This window comes from Branchiostoma floridae, chromosome 2 (genome assembly GCF_000003815.2).
Source record: "Branchiostoma floridae strain S238N-H82 chromosome 2, Bfl_VNyyK, whole genome shotgun sequence".
Classification (NCBI taxonomy): Eukaryota; Metazoa; Chordata; class Leptocardii; order Amphioxiformes; family Branchiostomatidae; genus Branchiostoma; species Branchiostoma floridae.
The window spans coordinates 23,455,454-23,467,825 of record NC_049980.1 but is presented as its reverse complement, the minus strand read 5'-3'; the positions used below and the strand labels follow the sequence as shown (position 1 = coordinate 23,467,825).

The following is a 12,372-nucleotide window of genomic DNA, read 5'->3' as shown; positions in this document are numbered from 1 at the left end:
CTACGACCCTCATCAACATCTCCATGGCAACGCCTGATCAATCATGTGTCGAGTCCGCTGAGGAGGCACTAATAAACAAGTTTGTTTACAGGTCAAGGTAGGTTGTGTGTTTTTACATACTCAATGAAGCAGTGACATCATCACCCAGTGAACACCGCAAGCTGATTGGCTGACCAGTTTGTGGAGGAAACGGGAGCCTTTGTGATCATCACATTTATGGCTCTCCCTTTTATCTAACAAATAACGGTACCAATCGATCAATCGTAACCAATCGATCAATAGCAAAACTGTCATTATCCCAACATTTCCAGCTTCTGAGTTTCAACCAAATTTAAGAATAAAAGTATCAGGATCATAGTAGATCATGTATTAGAGTATGGCCTGTCTATTTTGCATCTGATAGGTGCTGAACAGCTGTTCCTCAATAGTTCCACATTCAGGCTCGATAAGTTGAAAAAAAGTTTTGGAAAGGCACATAGAAATTCGCTCTGTTTCTGGTGCTCCCAACATCATTTGCAATAATGTTGGGAGTTTTTACTACTTGGGTAAACCAAGGAGGTTCGAATAGTGGTTTGGTAACGGTTATCACGCAATGAGAGGAAGCTTGTGTACTGTAGGTGTAAACCTTTTGCTCATACCAACGTATACCGGTAACTGTTTTGTGTAGTTCATATATATTGGGGGTTCAGCTAACTTCTCTCGCAGTTCTTTTTGAAGTGATTTTGAGTAGCGACATGTAACTGTTGTACATCGTGTAAAAGTCTGCTACTACAAATTCAAAAGGAGCACATTTTAGGGTATTTGAGTATCTAGTGATAGGAAAATTGGGTATAATACTTACTGTTGCATAAATTCCTGCATCAAGTAGCCAAAGCCTCTCATCTCAATTCAAATTACACGGAAGCTGAAACTTTTTTCTGGGGGTCCGCATGGATGTAGCATATTACAAATTACACAAAATTCTTTGCCCTCATAATGCATTACAGGAAATTCAGAAGTCGCCAAAGCAGAATGTTGACGTCAGCCAGCCACGTATTGGTTACACTTGACATTGAGCATTTCAATGGCTAACTACATACATAACATCAAAACATCAGCACATTTGTGGTTCTGGCTTGTACCTTCACTATTACAGGCGCAAGAAGTGTGTTGTCCTATTAATATTCTATGCATGCATGTATGTTAATTAATATCTATGTATGTCTGACTCTGAATGTACAGACAAGCTAGTCTGAACATCTTGGTTTTGTTGTCACACCTGTAATAAGCCCCTTGAGGCAGTATGGTCTCCAAAATTGTTAGAGAAGCTGCATCCTTTACTGCATCTTGAATTAAAGGATGAGGAAAATTCCTTCATCTACATACTTTCAGGGAAACCTTTCATACTAAGGAGAAATTATACCTGCAGTCCTGATTGCATCTGCACTTTCCAAGCACAGATCCTGACACAGGAGCAAAGAAACATGTTTTCTGACCAAGAAAATGGGCATCTTTACATGGCAATGTCTGATAGCAAGAAGTCCTTTGGATGAATTCTTCTAAAGAAAAGGTAATAGGGGTATTTTGTCCATGAGCCTCATCATTTTGAATTTGCCATATGCAAGAATGTCTGATGCTCTATTCCAGCATATCAATCAATCACGAGAGCACTAACAAAGCTGGCTACTCCTGCTGAATGCCAAATTAGGTCACATCACATGACAAATCAAGCCACACCCACTGGCACTTGATGTGGGTGACATGGCAGCTTCAACAGATATGTCATTGGACAATTACGTAAACAGTCACGTGACTTGTTACCATGGTAGCATGGCTGAGATTTCACCTGTCACCAATTACTCTCATGTACCATTGTGAGGCTAAATCAAGTCTGGAGCCAAAACAAATTAAGTCTGTTGTTTCTTGCCCTTTTGCGAAAAAAAAGTCAAGCCCACAGCAATAAGAAAATGGAACATACATTCCTCCCGCATGTACAGTAGACATCCTTTTTTTTATTACAAAAAGTGAATTTTGCTTGCTTATTCTATTCTATTCGTATGACATCCCAAAACACATAGGTACAGTTTTAAATGTGCTAATGATCACTCATACACCAATGATATTGAACAATACTTTATTTTTTTTACAATACCCATCCATTCAACAACAATCTGAGTAATAATACTTAATAAAAATAAATAACAAAATGTCAGATACCTTTCGAATTCCTTGGTCTGAAAACAGTATTTGGTCTGCCACAAGATCTCAAAACATACTATATGTGCAAAAGGCTAAGACCTAGATAAATGCTTTTTGCTCTGCTACAGTTTGTCATTCTTCTGAAGTATGGAACATACAAAAGTGGAACATTACAATTATAAATACAAGAGTTTATACCTGTACAAATCACATCCTGAAAAGAACTGCATGGAGACTGCAACTCTTAAAACATTCAGGATCAGAGACATTATATTGATAGTGATACAATAGATGGATTCTCATGGCAGCTTGCTGAGAGTGCTACAGCAGAACTTCCCATGAGTCATAACATACATTGCCAAATGACATAAACTTCCACCCCTGTCATATTTTAGAGGTTAGTTGCAACAAGATAACAACACTACACTAATACATTGCAAGTCAGCAACACAACTGGTTTTATTAGTGAAATTAGGAAGAACATATAAGTTAAAGAACACAGATTTTGTGGAGTTAACAAAATAAAATAAACAGACTATAACTTATAAAAAGGTTTAGTTTTGGGACTTTATTTTGAACAAGCATTCTATATACACTGATATTTGAGATGGTTAACTATAATTTGTATGCTATAGTATAGCAAGATGGAACAGAGAAGGTGCTTTACTAAGTCTACACTAGTCTACAGAAAAACTTATTTGTATGGAAGGCAATAACAGTAAAGAAGAAAATACTTGGTAAAAGGCAGCTGTCAAGAAAAAAATGTTTGGTTCCCCCACCATGAAGAATTTGCAGGCTTCAAATTTATCAGCAGAAAAGCTATCAAATTTTCATCTGAATTACTGTGGTGGGTAGATATTTAGGCCATTAGAACTTCCATTAGATGAAAGTCCTGAATACACTTCTTGCTTACAAAAGGACAGATACAATGAGTAATCAAAAGCAAAAGTCAACAATGTAATGGATGATTTCAAGTGGAATGTTCCAAAGTAAATCAGAAATAACAGTTGAGTGCTATGAATTTTTTGCTGTTGTCTATTGTTACAGCATGTTTAACTTTTGACAGATGCTTTCTGTGTTGTATAACTGTCAAAGTTACAGCCACACAACACATTTCCTACTGTACAGAAGTTTCACTGTTCCAAGGAATTAGTTAACTTGCATTGACTGCAGGATCTCTTCCAAGCATTACAACATATTACAGATGTAGGTATAGCACAAAAGCAAATAAAAAATGTAACATTGTACTAGCATGACAGTAGCAAGTAAAGATGGACTGTGTCACCTTTACAAAGAGATCTCCAGACAGGTGTGTACAGCACTACCATATCCAGACACTTTGGAACATGTCATGTATATAACACTACTCTAACAAACACTGAACCTGAAACACACAACATCTTCAAGTATATTGGCTATGCTCCCATCTGGAGAGACAGTGTCCTTAACAATTAACTGGAAACACAAATAATGATAAAATCTGTCAGCAGTCTTTATAAAAATGTAAAAATAGAACACCTTGATAAACCTAACATACATAACTGACATCTTTAAATTACAGGTAAATATCTCAACAAAGCTTCAAAGGGTGAGGCATTTCCACATCAACATTTTATAGGTGGTCATATTGTTTTGTCTTTGAATATTGTAATTCATTATTATGCCATAACCTAGATTTCTGTGCCATCTGGTCATGTTAATACATGCACTTAACTGCAACATCCCTTCGCACTTCTAACCCGATGCCCATGGCCTCATCAGCATTACTACAGCTGCTACATGTATGTACAAACTTTTCCTACACCAGTGTCTGGGGGCGGTTTGCTCAACTTGGCTACCGGACTGTGCATCAACAACAGAGAAGATACTAATGCAGAATAGGATGATGGTCTTAAGCGGAGGGCTCTCTGAATTTTCTTTTTTGATAGAACATTTTACCATGGACTGGAACCACACATGCAGATGTGTACCAACACAATGTTAGGGCCACCTTGGTATTAGTAGATGCTATATGTACACCAAAAATTGGCAATTGATAGCACTGACAATAGCACAAGCTGACATCTTCCTATGCTGAATTGACACCATTCCCTCAGACAAGCAACAACTACATGCACTGACTGACACTAACAGTGATTTTTTTTATAATACAAGTACTGCTGTATTGTTATATTTACACATATCTTTACAAAAGGTGCTTTAGAGAAAATGCTTTCTGCATGGCAAACTTGCTCTTCACATCAAATACTTCACTTCATCAGTACAGAAAAATACTTCAATCAGGACATGACCATCATCAGAACAGTAATTTGATGAAACTAGAGAGAAGTTATGGAATGACCGTAAAAAATATGGACCAAATTTTTTCCATGTAAAATATTTTGTGGACCCTTCTAATATACATTGTGTAAACCAACCCGACATGTACATTTCCTGGACAACATTTTAGATCAAATGCAACACCCACATGGACAGTCCCTTGTATCAAATCTGGTGGCTCAAACTCCAGAAATCATACTAGTCTCTGCACACTAGTCTCTTATCTGGAAGCAATCTTCAGTACATGTAGTTTTCCATTGTAGAAGAGAATTTGGGCCACAAGTATTGAGAGCAAGGTATTTTGTGTACAGTTTTTTTTATAGGTAAAACATTTCTCCCAACATAGAAACACCATCAAGGAAGTCTGACACATCAATTTGTACAAAGTTTTCCTGTTGTCAGAGCTTGTATGTTCCACTTTCACACCGTATTTACTCAAAATAGGTTATATTCAAATATGTACAATATTTAAGCTGACTTCCTTGGCAAAGTTTCCAATGCACATATAATTGAAAACTATAGCGAATGTTCAGGAAGGTCTCATATTTCATTAGGTTGTGATTGTAAAAAAAAGTTCTAAGGTGGGAATGGTAACAAAATCATGCATTAGGACCAAATGTAGTTTGTGTTGCTTAATTCTAGAATTTTTGAGTTAGGGCATTTACAGAAGAGGCCAGTGTTCTATCCCATTCCCTTGTTCTTCAATGACATGTGCACTGGTAAGGATTGACACTGCAAGGATATGCTTTGTATGTAGACATTGCAGTTACATGTTCCAAAACTTACTTCTGATTTCCTTTCAATAACGAAAAGGTATGTTTTTGGTTTCCTTTATTTTTGGCATAAGCGATGACAAATGATCACAATAAGATACATTTTCTTTGAAAGGTATGTTATGCCAGGATACATGCAGTCTGCAGTATCAAGAGGAATTAATTTGAGGTGACTGTGACCTTTAAATCCCCGCCCCCTCCCAAACTCTTGACTTGTCTGGCATTGGAACAGTTGCAGAAGCTACAATATAGGCAGATCCTTGCAGTTGTTACTCCTTGCTGTAGGGCAGAGCCTCTCAGGCACCTTATGTTGTGTGCTTTACATCCTATGCTACAAACAAACAGTGGTGACCAGCCTGTGCTACAAGATGGTTCCACTGTGGCTGGGCCCGTCGGTGACTGCCAGGTGCATGGGGCATGGTCCATCTAACCACTGGAGAAACAAAAAATGTCAACAGACCTATCATTAACAGTCTGTTCCCAGGAATGGTACTGAGCAATGAAGGGCAATCATACAAATCCAGTCGCTTTAAAGTTGGGAAGATGCTCTATTTTCTTTTTTGTCTTGTTAATCATAAGCATCCTCACCAGTGTGGACCCACTTAAACACACTGTGAAGACTAGCTGACTGCGCTCCATCCGTGTCAGTGTCCGCAGCAGCGTAATCATATATGAATTAATACTACTACTACTATCATCACTGCTGCTTTTTGCTTTTAAAGAGCATGCTTGCTTAACTCCCAGCAATGGACACAGCAGACTGCGAGACATAGCTGACTGCTCCCCATCCAGTAGCATAATCAAATACTAAATACTACTACTAATACTACTACTGCTTTTTGCTATTAAAGAGCATTCTTGCCCCACCCCAACACCCAAGTATTTCATTTGTCATGACCTATGTGGTTCAAGAGAACCTACCTGTATCAAGTTGTGCTCTATCTGCTGGGAAGACCTAAAGCGCTCGTTCATCTGCTGCTGAGAGAAGTTGTAGTGCATCTGTCCCCCCTCCCCTGCTCGAATGGGATCACCCATCATGTGATACAGATCTGAGGGCAACACAAGAAGTAAGGAATGCATTAAGCTTCCTCCAAACCTGGCTCGATAAAATAGTCAGACAAGTGATACTGTAAGACTAAGTCAACCTCGAGTAACATTCAATAATTTAGTGACTAAACTCAAGATATCAATGAATAAGCTGTAGCCTGGAAATGCCACTCATGCTTCATATCTGATATTCTGATCAATGACTTGCCTTGAAATTTTGGGATTGCATTCTGTACATGGTCAACTCTAAGTCTATCTACAATGTAGGTGCACAGATGTACAGACCACTGTCATGATGACATTATCATTCCAACAACATACAAATCCTTCACTAGTTGCTATATGAAACAATATTAAGAGTTACCTTTGAGTAAGTGTGCTGACCACATCTGAATGTCCACATCTGGAATTTTGCTGGCAAGCTGCATAGCTGGGAGGACCATGTTCATACTTTCCTGTGGAAGAACATTGAATATCTTAGGGATCTACCATATTTTCTTGAATAAAGAACCCACTTTTAACATTTGAAAGCAGTGCTGCAATTTGTTGCCAATGTTGGGATATGTACTTTATTTAAGGTTATAGCACAGACAAATTGGAAAATGGCCTCAAATAGAGCATGGTGTTGCTACAGTTCTCAAAAGGATGCAAAACTTTATACATGTATATCGTTTTTGTGTACAACATTTCTTCTATTTTGAGCTATTTTGTAACTGATACACAAGTTTGTAGATACAATGCCTGTGGTGAAACTCATTTCTACAAATTCAAGCAAGGACATTGAACAGAAATACTTTATTCATGCAAATTTGGCCAATGATGAGTAAAGATGAAAGAGCATGAAAAGAGATATGTCACAATGATTGCACCAAAAGGATTTCACAGTGGAGCAAGCAACTCTCAAAAGTAGTTACTTTTCAGAGAAGTTACGTAAGTTTACTTACTCTGCTGTTCCCTAATGACAAGAAGATATGACCTAGCAGGACCAGTGAACAAGACGTCAATCTATTCAAGTCTTCTGCGTTGGACATCTTCAGGGTTTCTCTAAGGTATCTCCTGTAAGACACAGAATGTAATGTATACATTATCCTCATCATTATTGTTCATCCAAATTAATCCAGCGAACTAGAGATATGGTGAACTACAGAAAAAATCTTCCTTCATAGTATTAATACCCGTCACATTTGGCGAAAATCGATCGGACAACGATTCTGCGGCAATTGCTCGAGCCTTGCTTATAATAATAACTTTATTGCACAACAATTGTACAAGGTAAAAAGTATGGCTTATATGTGACATGGACAGTTTTCAGGTGAAAAATTCGCGCAACCCTCTGTCGATCTTAAATATGGCTTATCTTCCATCGATACACCCGAAGATCGTGGATAATGTGACAGTCTGACAGGGGTATTACCAAGGCAGTCCCCATAACAAAAAATACACCATGACAAGATACATTGAAAGACAATGTTGCCAAGGATATAAAGACATGAGAAATCAAAATGGTTTACATACTTTGCTTCGTGATATCTTTCCTGGAAGAATGATTGCAAGCCCCTGATGTAGTAGCCAGCTGCTGTCATTGCATGAGAACTGGGGGGAAATAGAGCATGACATACATGATAAGCAAACAAGGTAAGTCAAACAATAGCCAAAAAATTAGATGGCACTATTTTCATCATTCTCTTACGTCTAACGAATAGTTAAGTACAGTCAACAGTGCCCAAGAACTTAAGTTGTGTGTGTGGGGTGTGTGATAAAATCTAGTCAATGTGGGCAGGTGGTAGACAGGATTATTAATGCTAGTGTCAATGGGAAGATTATCTAAAGTACCACCGAAGAGTACAAACATTGGCCTGTTGGTTCTTATGTGGAGGTGGTCACTGCAACTTTGATTGTGAATCCTTTTGTTTCTAAATCACCTATAAAAGGCGATAAAAAACACTTCAATTGTACTTACCTACTGGGATAGGTGTCTGGATTTATTCTTTCTAGTAAACTTAATAGCTGAAAAAAAAGTCAATATATAAGTCAATGTCATCTTTCAAGATAAAACATACTTGGTCTCCAAGCAGCATATAAAGTGAGATACTCCAGTCTTTTTTTCAGTACTGTTATTTCATTTATACTTTATCTAAATTTAAAACATTTCCAAAAAGTGTGCGAATGACTCCTGACCTGCTGGTTCTTCCCACTCCTGAGGTAGACAATGGCCAGGTTCAATGATGTGAACATCCACAGTTCTGGCTGTTGGGATAACTGTTGGAAAATGTACAAGGGGAACATAAAGTTGAGTCTACCTGATGTTAAACCTGCACAAAAGTCTTTTACATGACTGATTGTATGTACAGGATACACTCATTTGTCTTCATATGAAAGTTCAAATGTGCTTTTGACTACGGATCAAAGGAAATAAACTTCACATCAAATATCTGTCTAAAAAGAGTATACAAAGTCAAATATCTACTTAGATGTAGGGAAGAAATACTGACCCTGGATTCTGTCTGTGGTCTTGGGTGAGTGGAGCTTGCGAGACGTGAGGCGGCCATGGTGTTCGACATGATCTGTTGGGAAACAAAGGTTTGTCAGAAGTTCTTCAAACAAAACTTGTACAATCTTACAGTAAGAAAGGTACAGTTGTGACAAAGTGATAAGCGATCTCCAACCAGTTGAGCTCGCTTTAGAGCTTATTTTCTACAAGTCGTGACAGAGAGGACAGGCACTATGTACAGTATTTACAGGCTCATTGTACCCGGGAAACTCCCCTAGCTCTTTTTGACAAACACACTTACAATGGACAATGGTGTAATGAACTGTCCTGGGGCCTGCAACACTTTCCATTAGTGTGCATGTCGGGCAAGTGACACAGCGAAGATTCGAACTCACAACATTCGAACTCACAACATACTACTAAGCACTCAGATCTGTTACACCTATGTCTTACCCTAAGCGCTGCATTCAGTTGTCCCTCTGCACTGTCCAGACAGCCCATGGACATGGCGTACAGCCCCAGTAACGTGTGCAGCTGGGCTCCATGGGTCACAAACAGCTTAGGCTGCTCGTGGCACACATGGCAGGCCTGTGATATCTGTAGAAGGAGGGAACACAGAGTTGTATTGGGCACAAGCAAAGATGGCTCAACTTTTCATGAAATGCAACTGCCCAAGTCCTAAGACTTAGGAACAGACCCCTTTCTGGCCTGCTAACCAAATTTCACAATCGAACTCTTTCAATAAGAAATCTAGAATCATTATCCATTTCTGCAATGTGAAAAATATTGCCTAATAATGTACTCTCAGTGAGAGAAGAAAGTAATGCATATTTTGCTATGTTTCCTTGTCTTTTGATGTTTGTTCAATGATTAATAAAAAGGAAAGAGCATAACATGAGATCTGTCACATTAATCGTACCAAGAAGGTTTAACATTACAATATAAAATAGTTACTCCAGTATTTCCATCAGTATACCCTTTTGATTATGTTACTGTAAAAGTAAGAGAGTACATAACTATAGCCAGAGGAATGTATGAGTGTCCAGTCTACCCACCTCCTGCACTGCTATGGACTGCTGCCCCATGACTAGTCTGCACATGATGATGTGTTCTAACAACATCAGCTGGAAGGTGGACAGGATTGGGCTGGAGTCCAGGACTGCGTATAAGAAACAAACAGCATTTACTACTAAGATTTTTTAAAGAAGGCAATGACTACCTTGTGTCAAATTAGGAAAGCATCTACATCCATGTGGGACACTGAACGCCATTTCTTACAGATTCAAGAGAATACACAGCTCAAGAGATTAAATTGTATGGCTCTACCAGCAAGCACCCTCTTAGAGATTATGCCAATACATGTAATTGTAATAGTGAACCTAATGAATATGAGGAAATACATTTTTCTCATGTTTAAGTTGATAGTGTGGAAGTATACAAGAGCACTTACTTTTAAGTTTCTCTATCTGCATGAGGGCCTTGTCTGTGTACTTCTGTGCCTTGTCCATGTAGCCTGCTTGCATGGAGTGCATCACAGTAACCTGGAGACATGGAAGCAGTGTTGTACATGTGTGTTAAAACAGAGAGCCTTTTTATGTACATATATACACTGTCACATAACCAGTGATGTGTCCAGGATACGTCCCTCCATACTGGGACATACATTGGTACAGATAAATATTTTAACCCATCCATACCCACAACCTGAACTTCATAACATGAAATTAATAAAAAATGCATTTTCTTAAACTCAAAACGACAGATTTAACACCAAAAATAAACAAAATGGCCACCCAAACAATAAGTGGGACCAAATATTAAAGCTGGAGGCAGCTCTACACATAACTGACAGATAAGTAAAGTTTCCTGATCCTGGAACAACTCACCAGGTAGACCAGGACACACATGTGCTCCTTGGGGAGCCACTGGAACAGGTCTGCAGGGTGGGAAGGAGGGGGCTCGTCATCTGTGTGGAGAGCTGTGATGGTCTGTATACTCTGCTGCAACTGTTTCAAGTACGGTTTGACACTTTTTACCTGAAAAAAATTATAAAAGGTAATACTTGATTAACATCGTGTACACACTTTCAATCAGGCTTCTAACTTAGCTAGGGGATTTGCAAAGGAAATCTACTCTTGTTCTTTGACACCAGCCCATAGTGTGTGACTTAGCCACACATCATGATTTTTTACCCGAGTAATGAACATGAGCTTTCAAAACAAATTGGATTGTCAGGCATTGTTATCAGGCTAGGCCAAGCCAACTCTTTTTTTCTTCATTTCTGTGGATAACAAGCTTTGTTTCTTGTTACAAAGTCAACATGCAAAACAAAGAAATCAGGTTGTCATTTGCCTTTTGTTTCATTGTTTCACATCATATATCATTCCAAAAGGGTGTTAATTCCTGTGGCATTCTTTTTGTAAAATAAAACTAGCTAGAGAAGTGTGCTGTATTTACCTGTCCAACCATGAGGAAGTTGGTGACTTGCAGCACCAGTAGATACACTCTGAGTGTTTCTCTATGAGTGGGGTGTCCAGTCCAGGACTCCAACATGCTGTTACACAGAGCCAACAGGGGGTGGACCTCATGGAACTTCTTGTCCATCAGCAGAAGCTGAAAACACGAGATAAAAAAAAAGATATGTTTCTCATAAATCCCTGAGCAGCTCCAGTAGCTGGCCAATTTCAAACTAGATTTTTGTCTTTGAGCTAAAAGAGTAGATACAGGGTAAAGACATTATTCTTCATTATCATATAGCCAGGCAATGTTGACCAATCAGAAGGCCCTATTTCATGATGCCATAACACATAGAAAATCATTGGTGTTCAATTCATCTATCACCCGATCCAATCAGAAGGAGAGTTCACAGATCATTGACCAATGAGAACATCAACAAATGAATTGACATGTATAGTACATTTTTGTATCAAAGGAATTTGGATGCCTCATAGGGATTAGTTTGGATGGCCCACATGATATCAACGTTAAGTAGTTTTTTCATATGACTACTTTTAAACTATAGTTTTCATAGCCTTTGAAGACACAGGTAATATACATACATGTACACTAACACTAAAAAACACTCACCATTGCCTTGCTCAGCATAAACATTACCCTATAGAAAAGATAAATCATTGCACATTAGAGGATAAGGATGCTATACATACGAGGGGCGTTCAAGAAGTAATCCACCTGACCCATTTCCCAAAGAAGGAGATTAATGAAACTTGGTGCAGTTATTAGTCTTTCTCTTCATAGGAATCACCCAGAGTTATGCATTTCTACCATCGTTTGATGCAGCTCTGTACACCGTTTTTGTAGGACGCCCCAGGTTGGTCCTGCAACAGATGCCTCATCAATGGCAGAAGAGGGACGACCAGGTCTGGGAGCTGTTTCCACAGACTTCCGGCCATGTTTGAATTCACAATGCCAGCGTCATATGATGGGGAATCATCACCATAAGTTTCTTTTATTTCATCAAAAGTCTCATTTGGTATGCGTCCTTTCAAATACAAAAACCGGATCACTGCGCGACACTCATCTGGCTCCATTTCACACCTGACT

At 38.7% G+C, this 12,372-nt stretch overlaps 1 protein-coding gene across 2 annotated transcripts in view; it reads right to left on the bottom strand.

Moving 5' to 3' along the window:
• Positions 1 to 2,112: 2,112 nt before the first annotated feature.
• Positions 2,113 to 12,372, bottom strand: part of LOC118404655 (MAU2 chromatid cohesion factor homolog) — a 16,614-nt gene continuing 6,354 nt past the window's right edge. The window contains exons 7-20 of one of the 2 annotated variants that reach the window (XM_035803897.1): positions 11,896 to 11,923; positions 11,266 to 11,421; positions 10,695 to 10,844; positions 10,259 to 10,349; positions 9,864 to 9,967; positions 9,262 to 9,405; positions 8,810 to 8,881; positions 8,496 to 8,576; positions 8,278 to 8,324; positions 7,833 to 7,910; positions 7,262 to 7,373; positions 6,682 to 6,772; positions 6,192 to 6,319; positions 2,113 to 5,703 (exon numbers count right to left, since the gene is read on the bottom strand). In XM_035803897.1, the coding sequence (XP_035659790.1) occupies positions 5,632 to 5,703; positions 6,192 to 6,319; positions 6,682 to 6,772; positions 7,262 to 7,373; positions 7,833 to 7,910; positions 8,278 to 8,324; positions 8,496 to 8,576; positions 8,810 to 8,881; positions 9,262 to 9,405; positions 9,864 to 9,967; positions 10,259 to 10,349; positions 10,695 to 10,844; positions 11,266 to 11,421; positions 11,896 to 11,923 (1,354 nt within the window). In that variant the 3' untranslated portion in view covers positions 2,113 to 5,631. The remainder of the gene's footprint in view (positions 5,704 to 6,191; positions 6,320 to 6,681; positions 6,773 to 7,261; positions 7,374 to 7,832; positions 7,911 to 8,277; positions 8,325 to 8,495; positions 8,577 to 8,809; positions 8,882 to 9,261; positions 9,406 to 9,863; positions 9,968 to 10,258; positions 10,350 to 10,694; positions 10,845 to 11,265; positions 11,422 to 11,895; positions 11,924 to 12,372) is intronic. The other variant, XM_035803904.1, reaches the window with a different exon arrangement.